Source organism: Rhodnius prolixus, unplaced genomic scaffold (assembly GCF_049639745.1).
Source record: "Rhodnius prolixus isolate KJV_2025 unplaced genomic scaffold, Rpr scaffold_3, whole genome shotgun sequence".
In the NCBI taxonomy this organism is placed as follows: Eukaryota; Metazoa; Arthropoda; class Insecta; order Hemiptera; family Reduviidae; genus Rhodnius; species Rhodnius prolixus.
In genome coordinates this window covers 49,339,295-49,359,302 of record NW_027411603.1, presented here as the reverse complement: position 1 = coordinate 49,359,302, position 20,008 = coordinate 49,339,295, and the positions used below count along the sequence as shown (strand labels likewise).

The 20,008-nt window shown below is 36.4% G+C and overlaps 1 protein-coding gene across 6 annotated transcripts in view; it reads left to right on the top strand.

Annotated features, from left to right (window-relative positions):
- Positions 1-20,008, top strand: part of Lmpt (four and a half LIM domains protein limpet) — a 434,583-nt gene that overhangs the window by 291,099 nt on the left and 123,476 nt on the right. The window contains exon 1 of one of the 6 annotated variants that reach the window (XM_074126574.1): positions 6,993-7,150. The exons of the other annotated variants lie outside the window; for them this stretch is intronic. Coding sequence (XP_073982675.1) covers positions 7,139-7,150 — 12 coding nt within the window. The 5' untranslated portion in view covers positions 6,993-7,138. Of the gene's footprint in view, positions 1-6,992; positions 7,151-20,008 lie in introns of those variants that run through there. 6 annotated transcript variants of the gene reach the window in all.

Here is a 20,008-nt window from a genome sequence, read left to right as displayed (position 1 = left end):
TGCGTAAAATCTCCTCTGAAACTCGATAATATACTTCACATACTATAAAGATTTTAAACGCCTTTCCAGACAGAATATTAGGAGACCGTTTCCTCTTCCGTTATCACAGCCTGTTATATTTTCTTAGTGTTTGTGATTTGTTTGTTTTTCCCTTGGTTTTTGGTCTCTTGCACTTAGCAAATCAGCCATTTAAATGTTGGGAATTCGAACAATGCGTGTTAATACGAGTATATCCAAAATCTTCTTACAGCATAAAGTCAATGATTCTATTCTTATAAATGTTTAAGTTGTTGTCTTCTTTACATCCATCGTTTAAGTTATTTTGAGTTTTGGTTTTTGATTTCTTAGTTGTCCAGTCAATAAACCCTATACATGACGAGTATTTTGATTGATTACAGCGTTATCCTGTTGTGCTTTATGAACTCAAAGAGCTCTGTGTAAATGTTGCCATCATCAGAGTCGCTAGAACAGGAACTCCACAATCGTTCTCTTCCTTTAGAGTTATTAGCATATTCCCCAGAATGGTTTGTTTGTTTTATTTCAAATTGAAACAATTTCATAAATGGTATAATACCCATTGCTGGCTAACATGATCATCAGCCCATCAATGTACGGCCGGACACTAAGGGGGAGAGAGAGAGGGAATGTTCGTGATGATTAGTCCATCTTCATGAGATTTCTATTTGTATCTCAAAATTTATTTTATTCATATTCACATAAACGCGTCATTAAAATTCGTATCAATGGGAGGTACAACTAAATCTAGTTGGATGTACTGAAAAATAGACTGTAAAAAACCTATGTTACGAGGTGTGGCTATTAAGACTGATGCTGCTACAGAAGAACTATGCATGCGCCAAATCTTAACGACCGACAGCTGAGCAGCGTAAAGCCTTCTCTTTCGATTACAGCGTCTCACGTGTTTGTAGAGAAATCAGTCTGACCGGAACCTGACTCAGCAGCTTGATTCAAAACCGGGACTTCCGCGTGAGTATCCCAATAGCTAATAACTCATAGCTAATCCCTTCCGTTATTATTATTATTATTATTATTATTATTATTACAGAAAAGACGGAAATAGTCCTACTCACAAGACGACATATTCCCACGAGAATACATGTTTGTGTAGCTAAAGAGACGATTGTCGCCAGCAACGCGGTCAAGTACCTGGGGATTCGCCTGGATACTAAACTCTCGTTTTGGGAGCAGATCAGGCACTCTTCGGAGAAAGCCGCGAAGGTGACATCGGCACTGAGTGGGCTTATGTCAAACGTTGGGGGACCGACGTCTAGTAAACGGCGACTTCTGATGTCGGTAACGAACGCCATACTTCTGTATGGGTGTGAAGTTTGGGCCGACGCTCTTAGAAAGGAAAGGTACCGGAAGCAGATGGCTTCGGTCCAAAGAAGAGGAGCATTAAGGATCGCCTGTTCCTATCGGACGGTATCGGAGCCTGTGGCACTAGTGGTGGCTGGAGTGATCCCTATTGATTTGATGGCCCAAGATCGTAAAATGGCTTACGATCTAAGGGAAGTCCTTGGAACATCGGAGGCGAAGGTAGTGGCCAGGGAACACTCAATTCGGTCCTGGAATGAGAGGTGGCGGACGGACACCCGAGGCAGATGGACTGCACGGCTAATTGGCAACCCTTCTGTGTGGGCCGGAAGAGAGCATGGCGAGGTCGACTACTACCTCACCCAGTTTCTTACGGGGCATGGGTACTTCAACTCATACCTGTATAGGATGGGGAAAGTGGGAGACCCGTCATGCATCTTCGGAGACTCTGACCTCGATGACGCCCATCACACATTCTTTATGTGTGATAGATGGGTGCCGGAGAGGGAGAGATTGGAACAGGAGATCGGAAGAATTACGCCCGAGACCGTAGTGGGGATTATGCTCTCTCACACAGACTGCTGGGACCGGGTGGCGACCTTTGTGAAGGCAGTCTTGATAAGAAAGAAGCAGGAGCTGGATTTCCGTCTGCTCCGGTCGTTCCAGAGAGTTGAATAAAGGCCGGTGGGAGCTCATATGGGCTACTGTGAGGCATCACCCTGAAGTAATGCGTAAGTGGTTCCAGGGTGGGTTTCAATGCCTCTTGGGGAGGTGGGTTTTTTAGTGGGTGAGGGTCCCACATACCGTGGGCGTTTCCCCACGACGATGCATTATGCATTTTTCCCCCTCCATCAAAAAAAAAAAAAAAAAAAAAAAATTATTATTATTATTATTATTATTATTATTATTATTATTATTATTATTATTATTTGAAATAAAAATTTGCCAACATTAAGTTAAAATAATACATTCAATTACTGCTTTACATAAATTTAATGACGTATGAAAAAAGAAGCTCCTAGTACTTTTCGATCCTTGTTGCATTAGCTGCACATGCTATATACGTACGAGATGTGGCTATTAAATAACGAGACTGATGCTGCTACAGAAAATATATGCACGCTCCAAATCTTAACGACCGACATCTGTGCAGCAGCGTAAAGCCTTCTCTTTCGGATTGCAGCGTCTCACGTGTTTGTAGAGAAATCTGTCTGCCCAGGAACCTGACTGGTTTGTGTAAGAGGTGTTAGTTTCCGTTTTGCCGCAAAACATGATACTACACATATAGTAGAGCAACGAATTGTCGTGAAATTTCATATCAAAACTTGATAAAACCGCTACTGAAACTTATCTTTTATTAAAAGATGTTTATGTGCGATGAATGTTAATCACGTGCGCGAGATTTTGAGTTGTTCAAGCGTTTTCAAGATGGCCGAGAAGACGTTGGAGATGATGACCGCCCGGGTCGCCCTTCCACGTCCAAAATGGATTATAATTAATCAACATTACTACCGTGAGGTGCTTGCTCAACTCCGTGAAAGACTAAGGGAAAAAAAAGCGACCCGATTTGTGGAAGAACAAGTCTCACGGGGTTCTCTCCATCAAGACGACCGGCGCCGGCTCACACTGCATTGTCTGCCAAGACGACGTTTCTAGCTAAGTACAACATCCCAGTTTTAGGGCCATCCGCCTTATTCGCCTGACCTGGACGCCCAATGTGACTTTTGTCTGTTCCCCAAAAATTCAAATCTTCATTAAAAGGAACACGATTTCAGTCCCAGTTGAAGCTGTGACAGAAAAAGCGGCACGCGTCATGCAGGTCAGCTCACAGAAAAAGACTTCCAGCACTGTTTCTGAACAATGGTAAATTCGCATGGAGCGTTGTAGGGATAGGAGAGGGGTGTATATTGAAGGTGATAATAACTAAATATGTATAAATTTAAAATAAAATGTTTTACAGCAATAGTCTCGTAATTTAATAGCCACACCTCGTACAGTTCTGTCTCAGGGCATGAATCCCTGGACAGAACACTCGAAGACTAGCCGCCTTCACAACTCATATTCCAGAATTATTGTTCAAATTATTGATTATTGATCAAATAATTATATTTCTTGGGGGAGGAAAAAAAAAATGATCTCACGCATTTTGATTGGTGCCCTCCCTCCAGAGAAGGGACTTATTAGGAGTGTTGATTTTGGCACGCTACAGCGGCTTGGAACGTAAACAGTGATACCACTTTGATTGCCTGCAAATCCCCTGGGATTATTCACTCTACTAATAAATAAAAGCAAACACTTGTCAGTTTTATGATCCGACATTTCTTTGGCTTAGATTTCAATTTTGTTTTTTTATCCAATCATTTATTTTTAGTTTCGTTTTTACCTTCTTTTTATTATCGTAAAAAGTGATAAAAGTTGTTAGGCGGGTTTGTCACAAGTATTATTGATACTTTTTATTTTAGGGCAGATTATTTTAAGTCACCACGTTAAAGTGAAAGTGATTATTATCTTGCCAAAAGATATGAGTAAAATCGCACTTTATCAGTTGCATCTACCATTTTCATCTCCACATCACTGGGTTGGCCTTCTCGATACTTCCCCAGCATCCAAGTTCATGTTTAGGGAAAAAAAGAAAACTTACCTCTTAAAATTTATGGGAAGGAAAAACTAGAAGGAAATATAGAAAACATTCGGAAAAAACCACTATGTACAAACACACAGATAAAAGCAAAGAGCACTGTCTGTATCACTAACGACCGAGGTCCAATTTTGGTCCGCTGCACTCAATCGCAGATACACGTAGTCCAAGAAAATGTTATAAAACACAAAATTAGCACAAAAAACTATTAAAATTAATTAAATATTAAACACGGAGAAATTTTTCTCTGATGAATTCACTATTTTTAACAAACCATAGAAACTATATATATTGTATCTCTATTTTTCTTGTTAAAACATGAAAAAATAGTCAAATGACATTTTAATAGAGCAGAAACAACATCCGGTGGCTGTCAGTTTTATTTTCTTCCTTTCTACCCTTCTGTCGTTTATACGATTTGCATAAAAATGCCCGGATTTGTTTTGTTTTGAGGGTCGTTGACCTCAGTTTAAGGAGGACTTCCGTTATGATGGATAGGAAAACAGATCGATGACCAACAAATCATCTGTGATGAGGGTTTTTAATGATGAAAATCGTCTGATGTTAAAGGAAATTACTTTTTGTTACTGTAATATAGTGGTAGACTCAGGTTGACTAATTTTTCGGTTGGATTTGGATTTTCTATATCTGTGCTAGTCAGTAAATCTTAGAGAGTCTACAAATTAAGCCCAATACTTAATATTATTATTTACAGATTTCTGGTCTTCCTTTTCGATTTGTTTGTTAATTAAATATACTCCTTTTTCATTTAAAAAAATAATCTTTCACTTAGATTACAGCATCACTTCTTCAATTAATGATATTGTTTCTGAGAACATTTTTACAAAATAATTTAGGCCACAAGATATCTCTTTATGCTATAAAATAAACATAAATAATTGAAAGTCTTTAACAATTACTTAGTTATTAGTAATTTCTTTTAATTTATGATTCTAAGTGTCCATCGGTGCCAGTTCGAAGTGTGATATCTTCTTTGGGTATCTTGGAAAAAACTGACTTTTCAGACCGAGATGCTTGCAATATTTACGTGCTGCTGTTGTGATTCAAAGATAAGGATTGTCAAGTCCTGAATTTGTACTTTTCTCAGGCATTAAGGCGGCCCCCTTACCAGTTAATTTAAGGAGTGTTACAACTGCTTGGATGTCCAGACTTAGGACAAAGTTTCGCAAAGTTTTCCTGCGACATAACACGGCCAACAAGAAGACCTGGACGAATTGTAGTGGCACTGATCCACGTCAGATTGAGAAAAAACATGTACAAGAATCTCATGAACAGGCTTTAACAGGTTTGACAAAACTTTCAAGGTACAAATATGGCTGATACTTGGTGCCATTAAGCTATATTACCCTCGTATCCTCTGCAGACTCTCCGCGTCCATCCTTACTGACAGAACTGGAGTGTCACTCCAATTGGATGATGCCACAACTAATCTATGGGCTAATCTAAACATACGTCCATAAGAGAATTATATTTTGAACGCAGATTACTCATGTTTCTATACAGATACTAAGAGAAAGTTAAGCAATTTCTAGCTAAATTAAAGCTAGAATTTTCTAAATAATACATGTAGTCCACGTTAAAGGCGCCACGGTAGCCGAGCGGTTAGGGGCTAGACCCGCAAAGCTAAGATGTATTGTTGGTTTAGTGGGTTCGATTCTCTGGTCTTGGATTTTATTTAATGGTTAATATGAGAAATTTATAGTAAAGTATGTTACGCGGTTATAGGCTAGACCCGCAAAACTAAGATGTATTGTTGGTTTAGTGGGTTCGATTCCCCCGGTGTCTAGGCCTTGGATTTTATTTAATGGTTAATATGAGAAATTTTGCAGTAAAGTATGTTTGCTAGGCGCCTCCGTCCACGACACCTAATTGGTAGTTGGACGTAAAGCCCGCCTGAAAAAATAGGCAATTACTTTACTTTACTAGTCCTTCCTCATTTGAGATGAACTCAAATTGGATGAACTTCAGTCACAAGAGCATTTCAAACCACATATAAAGTTGTGGAAGGGTCCTAAAATTTAGCCATTTTTTCCTTCGACAGTAAAACCAACTGTAAAAACCCTGGTAGTCCCAGAAAAGGAAAAGTAATGGTTACTTTCACAGCATCTGTTGCCATGGTGATAACATTATGCCGAGATGAATGTTGGCGACGTGTTCTTTTGTTGTATTTTATTTTTATTTGGAGCTATTTTTTCTTTTTATTTTTATCAATGATTATTTTATATTTCTGTCCCCCCCTCCCCCCAAGAGGTCGTGTCTTACATAGTGCATAACCGAGTGACATCACTTCCGCCTTAAATAATATGATGTGTTTCTGAAGAACCAAAATGATAGCCGAAAAAAATCGTGTATTAAATATTTATAAGTTTTAAATATCTAACAAAAATCCCATATTTGAAGCAAATTGACGGAGCGGAAGTGACGCTAAGGGCAATTGCCTTGAAGTCGTGCGAGTGTTTACCATTTTTGATTCTTCTGGTCTTTGCCTTGGCTTTTATTTAAAGTTCGATTTAAGAAATTTGTAAGAATCATGAAGGTTTTTATTAGGTTCTTTATTTACTTCTAGATTAAAGTGAAATCTGATGATTCAATAGTTAGTTGATTCCTGTGACGCCACATTCCAGAAATAGTGGAAAATGAAACAGCGTGTGTGTGTGTGTGGAGGGTTTTTAAAAAAAGGGGGCCGTTTGATTTGGCTTGGGGGGCGTGCCTAGCAACGAGCTATTTGGTTGGCTCTACGTTACCATTACAAACTGACTTTACAAAACCATCTAACTAGTTCACCCACTGGCGCATATATACGTACGAATCACTCACAAGTAAATAAACACAAAAAAACACACACATACATATATACTTACAAAACACTCAAGATCTAGTTATATACATATCACGCGCTTGTATATATACAGCTTCACCCTTCTTACAGAATTCAATACTCACGTTTAAAGTTTAAAAAATTAAAAGTAAAATAAAATTTACTAAAAGAAATAAAACCTCCTAAGTTCTACTCGATTTTCTTGAAGTTACCACCCTCTACCACTTCGTCTAAGCGCTGAAATTCTAGTTCAGTGAACCAAAAAAAACAACAACAGCAGCCCTCCAAATTCAGAGAGATCACTTAGTGAAACTACAGCATCCAATATGGCTACCAAGGTAAGTTAATCAACTTCCTTCATTTTTTTTTGGTTTGAAATGTGGATGAATTATTTTTGGAAAATACTTATAACTGTTCCTGTAATTTTGCAGCATCAATCCCCATAATTCAGTATTACTTGTCGTGCTCAGTTGAAATCTTCCACAAAATGTTTAAATCTTATCAATGATTTCAAAACAATCGTCTAGTTTTATTTTGTGATTTACAAACAACAGTTGGTAACACTACGTTTCCTTTTGATGTAATTTATCGTAAACTTTTTTTTTTTCAACACGTTTTCTTTTATTTTGAAATCCAGGAAAATCTTTTTTCTTTTAATGATGCCCTGAGTTCGGGTGAAATTAGGCATCCAAATTTTCTGAAATGAGTGTAAAGTAAAGTAATAGCCCATTTTTTTCAGGCGGGACTTAACGTCCATCTACCCAATTTAGGTGTCCTGGGCGGAGGCGACTAGCAAACATGCTTTACTGTAAATTTCTTTTATTAACCATTAAATAAAATCCAAGGCCTAGACCAGGAGAAATCAAACCCACTAAACCAACAATACATCTTAGCTTTGCGGGTCTAGCCTATGACCGCCTAACATACTTTACTATAAATTTCTCATATTAAGCATTAAATAAAATCCAAGGCCCTAGACCGGAGGAATCGAACCCACTAAACCAACAATACATCATAGCTTTGCGGGTATAGCCTATAACCGCCTAACATACTTTACTATAAATTTCTCATATTAACCATTAAATAAAATCCAAGGCGCAAAGACCGGGGAATCGAACCCACTAAACCAACAATACATCTTAGCTTTGCGGGTCTAGCCTATGACCGCCTAACATACTTTACTATAAATTTCTCATATTAACCATTAAATAAAATCCAAGGCCCTAGACCGGAGGAATCGAACCCACTAAACCAACAATACATCTTAGCTTTGCGGGTCTAGCCTATAACCGCCTAACATACTTTACTATAAATTTCTCATATTAACCATTAAATAAAATACAAGGCCTAAGACCAGGGTAATCGAACCCACTAAACCAACAATACATCTTAGCTTTGCATGGTTAGCCTATAACCGCCTAACATACTTTACTATAAATTTCTCATATTAACCATTAAATAAAATCCAAGGCTAAGACTGGGAGAATCGAACCCACTAAACCAACAATACATCTTAGCTTTGCATGGTTAGCCTATAACCGCCTAACATACTTTACTAAAAATTTCTCATATTAACCATTAAATAGAATGAGTAGGAGGATTTCAAACATATAAATAATGGATATGTCCACGTTATGTATAGTAGAAAGGAAACGAAATGTTTGAGGCATTTAGATGCACCATTTCGCTACGAAGATATAATATTCTCCAGCAACTTCTATGTGCTTTAAATCTGTAGCAGAGCTAGCAAAGAAATATGGAATGTATTTAAATGTTATAGCCGAATTAGAATGAATGCAAAAAAATGATTAGAGAAGGATTACGGTGATTTTAATTTCGGGTAAGCTATAAGGATGGCAGTAATATAGAGTACTGATCCATCCATTAGTTGGTAAGTTTGTATGTAAATAGTTGTATATAATAGAGGGATGAATGTGTGAAGCGAATGTATTTGTAAGTAAGAATGGAGAGTGAGTGATATTCTAGTGATAAAGTATTTAGATGATGGCTGTATGGCGGAAGCCAATGGCAAAAAAAAAAAAAAAAGGTAAAGCAGGTTTCGAACCTGTGATCTTCGCTTGGGGGTTCCAATAAATTATTTTGAATGTTAGATTGTTTAAAAAAGATGCAGAATTATTAAAATATAACTATGCATATAGAATATTCCAAACATGTTATTTCTGTTAATTGGATGTCTTATTTCAAAATAATAAATAATAATAATAACCACGAAATAGATCGTTTAAAGAAACCAGCTGATTTATGTCACTATTATTTTGTGGAGCCTAATATTTATTTTTTGGAATCGTTTCAAGAGTGAAATTTAAGAAACCGGCCAAGAAGTGATTTAGTTAAAAAAGAGTTTCTTAGTTTAAATTAGCGGTTAATGAGCGTTTTGGTGATCATTTGTTTATTTCGCAGAATTGGTTTTTTTTTTGGCAGCCAACACTGTTTTTTTGGGGTGTTCTTTTTTAACTAATCTGTTTAGTATTTTCATTGTGGTTAGTAAAAGAAAAAAAACATTCGCTCAATTATTGGGTGAGTTCAAGATGGTGGGGGTGACAGAGGGCAAAAAACAATAAGTTAGGATAAACAAAGGATGGACCAGAAAGAAGATTGGTAATTACCAAGTGCGCCTGCGTGGTTATGTGTTCATGGTTTGTGGGGTTTTGTCTCTGTTTTTAGTGAACCCACAGAAGAAGAAGAAAGAGACCCTCACAGAGAGAGAGAGAGAGAGAGAGTGAGAGAGAGAGATTGAAAAGAATAAGAAAATAGCCACAAGTTTAAGGGGGGTGCTCCTCTTCGAAACCTTGTTGCGGGTTACACACTTTGAAAATAGAACCTCTCTTTCTCTGTGTTTACACGATCTTCCTCCACCTCCTCCGCGCTCGGCCTCTTTTGATGTGCGCGCAAATGGGCTCCCCCCCCCTATTAGTGGGAATTTTGCCAAAGTTTTGGTTATGACCCTCCACTTCCAGTACGTCCAGTAAGCTCAGCTCTCATGTCCCCTATTTTTGTCACCTATCTCTCCATCTTCTCGATAGCGGATAAGAGCTGCAAAAAATCTAAAATGTAGTCTGAACATAAGATATGCCTTTCATCACTTAACGCAGTTCAGTACAGAGCCTAATTAGTTATGGCTATTTTTTTCAGGCAGCCTTTCCATTCAACTACCCAATTTAGGTGTCGTGGACGGAGGCGGTTAGCAAACATACTTTACTGTAAATTTCTTTTATTAACCATTAAATAAAATCCAAGGCCTAGACACCAGGGGAATCGAACCCACTAAACCAACAATACATCTTAGCTTTGCGGGTCTAGCCTATGACCGCCTAACATACTTTACTATAAATTTCTCATATTAAGCATTAAATAAAATCCAAGGCCCTAGACCGGAGGAATCGAACCCACTAAACCAACAATACATCATAGCTTTGCGGGTCTAGCCTATGACCGCCTAACATACTTTACTATAAATTTCTCTTATTAACCATTATATAAAATCCAAGGCCCTAGACCGGGGGAATCGAACCTACTAAACCAACAATACATGTTAGCTTTGCGGGTCTAGCCTATAACCGCAAACATACTTTCTATAAGCGCCACGGTAGCCGAGCGGTTAGAGGCGAGACCTGCGAAGCTAATATGTATTGTGGTACTGGGTCCGATTCCCGGTCTTAGGCCTTGGATTTTATTTAATGGTTAATAAAAGAAATTTACAGTAAAGTATGTTTGCTAGTCGCCTCCGTCCACGACACCTAATTGGTAGTTGGACGTTAAGCCCCGCCTGAAAAAATAGGCGATTACTTTACTTTACTTTACTTTACATACTTACTATAAATTTTTCATATTAACCATTAAATAAAATCCAAGGCCTAGACACCGGGAATCGAACTCCCATTACTTTTGTGGTCTCGCCTCAGATACAGATGTTTTAATCAAATATATAACATTACTGATGTAAGTTACATCAGTTTTACTGCTTCTCTCATTAATGGTCAATCAGGAATATACCGGCGGTATAAATGACTCTTACCAAATGTTAATCTATGAAATTATTGGGGAACTCAATATAGTAGCCCCATTCCTACCGGACAGTTGTAAAAATGTTGATCGTCAAAAAGTGCACCAGAAAAAGCGTAACGCTGAAAAACACCCAACTTTGACAATTTTCTTCTCTTTTTCTATAAAAGATAAAATTCCCAAATTTTCTTTAAAATATATTTTTTTGCAATAATCTATCTTTCGCTAGCATTTAAGAAGGATGCACAATGTTCTACACCTTCGTAATGCTAAGTAAATAAGTTTGTTAAATTTCCAATGCGCAGAAAATCCCTCCCACTATGAAAATTGTAAAAAAAAGGGGCTTCGAATGGATTCGAAGCTAAAGGTTTCAACTTCGTTGCAACTTGAAAAATTTAATTAAGCTTACATTATTATAAAAAAAAACAAAAAAAAAAAAAAAAAAAACGCAATTTATTATTTTAATGTAATGAAAGTGGCAGTAACCCCTTCTTGACTTCCAGTTCGGAGGCGGTACTCAGCCTTCACCTGATTTACTTTAGACATGCAACTCTGGAGTGATGATGACTCTGGTAACCCATAGTTTCTTCTAGTACTTTGGAGGTGGTAATGTTGCTTGACCATTTCTAGAAGAATTCTCCTTGTGTGAGAAATAAGCGAGTTAAGATCTGCAGTCTTCTTTACCCTAAGGGAATTCAGCCTTGAAGAGTTATACTTAGAAACTGCGTATTAGTTTATTGTTTAGTTTGCAGTGGACTAAACTATGCAGTATATTAGTATGGTTTTTTAGTAGGTTTTACGTTTTAAAATGCAAGACTTTAATAGCGGAAATTCAATACTCCCTTAGCTTTACCATCTTCGGCTGTAACCGCTCGGTTTCCCGTTTTGCGTGTGACTAATGCTTAGCTAGGTGCTTTAATAGATGCGTGTAAAAAAAAAACCAAATTTGGTGCTTTCGGAAAAGCATAACAGGTGATTTTCATTTAGAATTCATATATTTCTGTGGGGCTTTTCTCGACGTGGCTCAGGGCTTTGATCGAGTCTGGCATCGAGGACTATTGTGGAAGTTAAAGAGTGCTCTTCCATCAAGTTACTACCTTGTTATACTATCATTTCTTACCGACCGCTACTTTAAAGTAAGTTGTGGGATCTGGCTCTTCCGACTACTCTCTGGCACGGGCTGGTTGTACGTCAAGATAGTATTCTCCGGACCGCTTCTCTATACTGTGTATACATCTGACCTACCAACTGACTCTGCACACACTGCTCTGCACTTAGGCTGACGATACTGCTATTCTCTCTTCTAAGACAGACGCCACCACAGCTTCCTCTCATCTACACAAACTAGAACCCTGGGCCTACCAAAATACTCCGTCAGATTACGAATTCTCCATTTTATGTCTCCCAACTCCACCCTTCATAACGACTTTCAAAATCTCATACGTAACTGACGAATCTAAATCTAAATATAGCAAAATTCTTCTCTTCCATTCTGTACCAATCCTCTAGTTCAAAATCTCGCCTCTAAAACGATTCCAGATCGTCCTCCACGACGATTGAAACGCTGTTGGCCTCGTGACCAGCTTCAATAGTGTAAGAAACTCCAGCGAGAGTGTTGCCGGTGGGCAGCTTCTCTCCTCAAGCTGATCCTGTCATGAAGTCTTCTTTTATCGTATTCACTTATTACATTTTATTCTTTGTAGATTGTGAATAGCAATTAGCAAATAAATTTAAAAAAAAGAAAAAAGATTAATTTTTGGTGTGAAAGGAAGTCGTGTGATTTCCCTTGATTTTTAATCGTTTCCTTCTGTCATATTACTACTGCTTTCAAAATGTCACAATAACGTACATTGGTGAAAAAGGTCAGGCAATTAGGCTGTGAAAACTAACGAGCATCTTTGCAAGAAGAATAGAGAAATATAAGAGGACGTGATGACCTCTTTGGGAAGGAATGGGAAAGACTGATGTGATCCCCCTATGATTCTAGGCTAGCCTAGACACAACACCATTTGGCCTTGGATATAGTTCAGCTAACCAATTTGTAGAGAGAGTGCACCTTTCAGCTGATCGTCACTAAATTCTACCCCCTCCCTTCTTAATTAGCTCCGCGTTTATGGTTGGTCTTTTTGTTTTGAAAATGTTGCTTCTTTGGTGGAGCAAAAGATGGGAGTAATTACCGTTAAAGGGCGACATCTCCTGTCTTAAAGGGTATTAGGTCAAGAACAATGTCTGCCAAGAACTTCTTTCTTTTCTTTTTGCTCTAGTTTCCTGTCTTTAGCTGGCTAATGTGATTACGTTGATCAATTTGGGTAAGGTATAGTTTATCTTGACGTATTCTTAGAGTTTACAGAAATTAATTTTATAATTTTAATAATAACTAATACAGGAAGTCGGGTGAGATTTCCAAACTGGATTTGGGTTTCCAGTTTACCTGTACTACAGGTTTTTGTGTTTATTTTTCGATATGAGGGTATGCCAATCGGTCTATTTCTAAATTACTGCCCATCTCAAAAATGGGTAAATCACAGAAGATTCTTATTTCCGTTATCTCTAGTGCGTAGTCGACAATTTTGGAAAAAAGGTTATTTAAAACTCGTACGACTTGGATAGATAGATAGATAGATAAATTTCTGTATTTGATAACATATTACAGGAGTTCTGAAATGTACTATAATTTTAAATAACCACTACTATATTGTAAATATAAACATTAAATATAATAAAATAAATTAAACACTTCTGTATAAACAAAAATATAATAATAATAATCATACTGATGTAAATTAAACTTTTTAGCTACAATAAATTCAATTTCTTTATTCATTTCTTACAAATCATCTTAGCTTTAAAGATTCTATAACATAATAGTAGTTCTCATGTGTTTACTTTTAGAATATTTATTAATTGGGACTCTTTTTGGTGGAACTCTCCCAGATAGTGTCTTCTCAGTGGAGAATACAGGTGGACAGAGAAAGAGAAAGTGCTCCAGGGTTTCATTTCTATTTAGAGATTGCACATTGTACAGATTGAGTTGGTGTCTATGTGTTGTAATAACCATTTCTAGACCTTGATTCTCAATGCCTTGCAACTCGATACTCTAATCTGGCTGACCACCCTGAGTTTGTCTAAAGCGCAAGTATAATGAATATAATCCTCATTTAGACCCAATAAACTGATATCTCTATACAAGCGACTATAGCCAAAATGAACAGCCCCTATCGACATCGAGCGAAAGAACATGGTTAGTCCACATTTCAATCAAAAATCTGGTGCCCTCTGCTTTATGCACTTCCCATTATCGTAATGAACGAAGTAAGATTCGCCAATAACAGCCAAGCCATTGGCTGCAATTGGGAGAACCAATTCCATTCAACTTTGTTATCCGCTTTTTGACCCCTCATTCTACATAACGCAAGTTTAGGCAAATTGAAACTTGAACGACTTGGAGTGTCGTCAGAGAGTTTGGTTTAAGTTTGATTGTGTTCATACATGATCCAGTAGAGTGAAAAGTGATGAGCTTAATTTACTCAAGAAATGTTTTCTTAACATGGTGACGTAGACTTTATTTGACGATGTGGATTTATAGGAAACTGCGTCAGTGCGCCAAAATAAATTTGAACAAACAGCTGTTAAGCTGTAAAACAAAATCTTTATCGTTATCCTTAGAAATAAAATATTTATACATAGCGACAAATATGATAGCGCCCTATTTAGGGTTTCTCCTCTAAACGCAGCACTGAAATTAGATCTTTTTACTTTTAGTAACGTATAAAAAAGTTATATCTTGATTAAATTTAAATGGAGATTGCAACTAACGACGCTGCAGGGCTTAAGAGATCTGAGTAGGTTGGCTCTGCAATGGTGGTAATACTCGTACATCAAGATGTTTCCCCGGATGATGTCCTTCATTTCGAAAGATTACCAATCTATTTCACGGGAAACAGGGATCCATCTACACGGGATTTAAATTAAACTGGGGAACCAATATTTTTTTTTTGCCTTTTTTTTATGGCATTGGCTTCCGCCATACAGCCAGCATCGTCTAGGTGCTTATCACTAGAATATCACTCACTCTCCATTCTTACTTATAAATACATTCGCTTCACACATTCATCCCTCTACTATATACAACTATTTACATATACTACAGCTAATGGATGGATCAGTACTCTATATTCCTGCCATCCTTATAGCTTAACCTGAATTAAAATCACGTAATCCTTCTCTAATCATTTTCTTCCATTCATTCTAATCGACTATAACTTTTAAATACATTCATATTTCATTGCTAGCTCTGCTATAGATTTAAGCACATAGATGTTGGTGGAGCGTATTATGTCTTCGGAGCGAAATGGTGTATCTAAATACCCGTTTAAGTCGTCAAACATTCGTTTCCTTTCTACTACATAACGTGGACATATCATTATTATATGTTTGAAATCCTCCTCCTCATTGCAATCTACGCAAAGAGGAGAGGTGGACCTTTTGTTGATCCTGTGAAGATACGAACCGCACACAGCGTGCCAATATTAATAGCAAATAATATTTTAATAAAAGCCTTTGTTGAGAAAATTGTTAATATTGCAGCTATTATTATTATTATTATTATTCAGGGGACCTCAAAACAGCAATTTTTTTTTTTTTTGATGAATTTTGATGTCCCAAACTTGATCAGTTTTGCTAAATTAATAATAAGAAATGATATAAACTATTTCTGCAGAGAAAACCGCTTGGCAATTACGCACCAGCATCTGTGTAGCTGATATTAGCAACCGTACATTAATTGCTTTCTCTTAATTATCTGCGCAAATAATATTGCGTTCTGTTGTTTACAACAGTTCTATTATTAAATATTAAAAACAATAACAATATTTATATTTAAAACAAAACAAAAAAATCTTAAATTTAATCAAGAGAGAAATAAGATTAGATACAAGATTTATTATAATATTAAAAATATATTGAAGAGAAGATTGCGGTCTAACAAGTGGAGTGGTTTCTTTGCCAACTGGTTTTAGTCCAACACAAACAAGAACAAGATGAAAGTGCACTCTGTTGGTGGCAATCCAAATTAGATTTCTATGTTGCGGACAATTGTTTGCACATAAATTTAATTGAATGTATTTCCTGTTTTTCTCCCCTCCTCCCACCAATAGGCCTGGGGAAAAAGGAAGTGCGGCAAGAGGGACACCATTTTTTTGTTACTTTAACCGGAAATCAAAATTCTGTATCAACTGTGAAATTTCTTTTTTTATAATAAATTGAATATTGTCTGTATTGTAGCGTTTACTAACCACAATGAGACTGAACAAACATAATTACATTTGTCTGTTCGCGACACTAATAATTCTGGTCAAACTAGACAAGAATTCCGTATATTTCCATTAATTTAGCAGACGTAACACAAATTTCAGACGACCCTGTGTATACATTCCACCTCTGGCTTAATTATTAATATATTGTAGCAGAAATCTCAATCTTTACAGTCAAACTAGACAAGAATTCCGTATTTTTCCATTAATTTAGCAGACGTAACACAAAATTCAGACGACCCTGTGTATACATTCCACCTCTGGCTTAATTATTAATATATTGTAGCAGAAATCTCAATCTTTACAGTCAAACTAGACAAGAATTCCGTATTTTTCCTTTAATTTAGCAGACGTAACACAAAATTCAGACGACCCTGTGTGTACATTCCACCTCTGGCTTAATTATTAATATATTGTAGCAGAAATCTCAATCTTTACAGTCAAACTAGACAAGAATTCCGTATATTTCCATTAATTTAGCAGACGTAACACAAAATTCAGACGACCCTGTGTATAAATTCCATCTTTGGCTTAATTATTAATATATTGTAGCAGAAATCTCAATCTTTACAGTCAAACTAGACAAGAATTCTGTATTTTTCCTTTAATTTAGCAGACGTAACACAAAATTCAGACGACGCTGTGTATACATTCCACCTCTGGCTTAATTATTAATATATTGTAGCAGAAATCTCAATCTTTACAGTCAAACTAGACAAGAATTCCGTACTTTTCCATTAATTTAGCAGACGTAACACAAAATTCAGACGACCCTGTGTATACATTCCATCTCTGGCTTAATTATTAATATATTGTAGCAGAAATCTCAATCTTTACAGTCAAACTAGGCAAGAATTCTGTATTTTTCCTTTAATTTAGCAGACATAACACAAAATTCAGACGACCCTGTGTATACATTCCACCTCTGGCTTAATTATTAATATATTGTAGCAGAAATCTCAATCTTTACAGTCAGACTAGACAAGAATTCCGTATTTTTCCATTAATTTAGCAGACGTAACACAAAATTCAGACGACCCTTTGTATACATTCCACCTCAGGCTTAATTATTAATATATTGTAGCAGAAATCTCAATCTTTACAGTCAGACTAGACAAGAATTCCGTATTTTTCCATTAATTTAGCAGACGTAACACAAAATTCAGACGACCCTTTGTATACATTCCACCTCAGGCTTAATTATTAATATATTGTAGCAGAAATCTCAATCTTTACAGTCAAACTAGACAAGAATTCCGTATTTTTCCATTAATTTTGAAATCATAACTCAGAATTCTGGGCTAAAAACCGGGTTTAGTAAGATCCAAAATCATGCATGAATTTCGGAATCACTGTTTACTCATCCTATACCGGAAGTAACCACATAACTAAAGCGCTTTTCCTATTTTTCCAAAGTTTTCTATAGAAATTATTCTAAAAAAAATTTTCTTTTACCTTCAAATAATAAAAGCCCTATCATTTTTATTTGTATTCATTATTCTTACTTCTATAGTAGCTTGCCATTCGATGCATGTTTAGGCACGATATAATCATAATTTATTTGCATACCTATTACAATGCCTAGTTATAAAAGTTAACCAATAATTAAATTTGAATTATTGCAGGAAGTAATTTGGCGTGTTTACGCAGGTTTTTTTTTTTTTATAATTATTGTTACAACAAAGCAGGCCTCCAATTGTTTGCATCTTTAAACGATGAGCCCAGATTAAATTGGGCCACGTTGAAATAGATTTTGAATTTATAAATATTTGTCTAAAGTGATGATGCTGTGAAGGATCTTGAGCTGATCATTATTTAACGCCGCTCACTTTTAACCGGCTCTTTTCACCTCATTTCTTTTTTATTATTAAATTATTTATTCTTTTTCTTTTCTTTATTTCAAGCTAACTAAAAAGGAACAAGCGGTTGTATTTTACGTAGATGTAAACAAGCATTACTATTTCCAGCCTCACTACGAAGGCTTTTTCCAATGTTTAAACCAATCTACTTATTTTCGGCTCAAAAAATTGAGCTAAAAAAAATATATATATCAAGGTTAAGTAAACACAGAATAAATTTCTTCACTATAATAAACTTCTTCACTATAATAGATTTCTTCACTATAATAAATTTATTCACTATAATAAATTTCTTCACTATAATAAATTAAATAAATTATTATATTAGTTAGTAAATAAAGAAATTGGAAAGAGAAATACAATTTTTATTTTTGGGGAACAAAAAAAGAAAAAAAAACGAACATCAGAATGGGGGCGGGGCTAGCTGACTTCAATTACGTCACATCATTTGTCATTACGTCAGACTTTTGTATCTATTATGATTTATGCTTTCATAGCCTATCTTAAATTTACTTGAGCTGATTTTTTTAGTTAGGAGATTTCTTTTTATGGCTTTTAACATGTTAAAGATAGAGAAATATATGTTATCGCCTATGGTGTTGGACGAGGGTAGAAGTACGAGGTGTGTTCAAAAAGTAACGGGAATTTTCGTTTTTTGAAAAAAATATTTATTTATTCATCTACATTAATATTGTCGCCTTCAAAGTAGTCCCCTTCGCATACAATACACTTGTGCCAGCGCTTTTTCCAATCCCCGAAACACTTCTGAAACTCGATCTTTGTGATAGCTTTCAGCTCTTTCAGCGATTCGCTTTTAATGTCATCTATGCTTGTAAAACGACGGCCTTTTAATGTTCTCTTTATGTTTGGAAATAGAAAAAAGTCACATGGAGCCATGTCTGGCGAATATGGAGGCTGGGGCATCGTTAAAGTTTTGTTTTTGGCCAAAAATTCACGAACAAGCAATGAAGTGTGAGCAGGTGCATTATCGTGGTGCAAAATCCATGAATTGTTTTGCCACAAATCCGGGCGTTTTTTTCGGATTGCTTCACGCAAACGGCGTTGAACTTGTAGGTAGTACTCCTTATTGATTGTTTGACCTTGTGGCAAGAATTCATGATGCACTATGCCATTAAAATCGAAGAACACAGTGAGCATAACCTTCACATTCGACCGCACTTGTCGAGCCTTTTTCGGTCTTGGCGATCCAGAATGCCTCCACTGGGACGATTGAGCCTTAGTTTCGACATCATATCCGTAAACCCATGTTTCGTCACCTGTTATAACACGTTTCAGTAGATCCGCATCGTTGTCGACTTCATTGAGTGACTCTTGAGCAACTTCCATTCTCCGCTGTTTTTGTTCGAAATTCAACAATTTTGGAACAAATTTTGCTGCCACACGTTTCATACCCAAAACATCCGAAAAAATTTCATGGCATGAGCCAATTGATATGGCAACATCATCAGCGACTTCTCTGATTGTGATTCGGCGATCGTTCATAACCATTTCTTTCACTTTTTTCACGTTTTCATCGGTTGTTGATGTGCTTGGACGTCCAGGTCGTTCGTCATCTTCAACGTTTTCGCGGCCATCTTGGAAACGCTTATACCACTCGTAAATCCTTGTTTTACTCATAGCAGACTCACCATATGCCTTTATTAACATTTCACACACTTTATTTCATTTTTTACGCAAAATTTAATACAAATTCTTTGATCCATTTTTTTTAACAAACAAAAATCGCCAAGCTCGAAAAACACGTCTAACCTTAACGGCTGCCACTTAAGAAGTAAACAATGAATATTACTGAAAATTTTATCGTACTTCAGGGGCATGTGTACCAACATAATAAAAAAAAAAATTTACAATCAGACTCTCCAAACCCGCGAAATTTAAAAATTCCCGTTACTTTTTGAACACACCTCGTACATACTTCTAAAAAAAATAAAAAATTAACTACACTCCGGAAATTGAACTGAGGATCTCCCACTTACAAAAC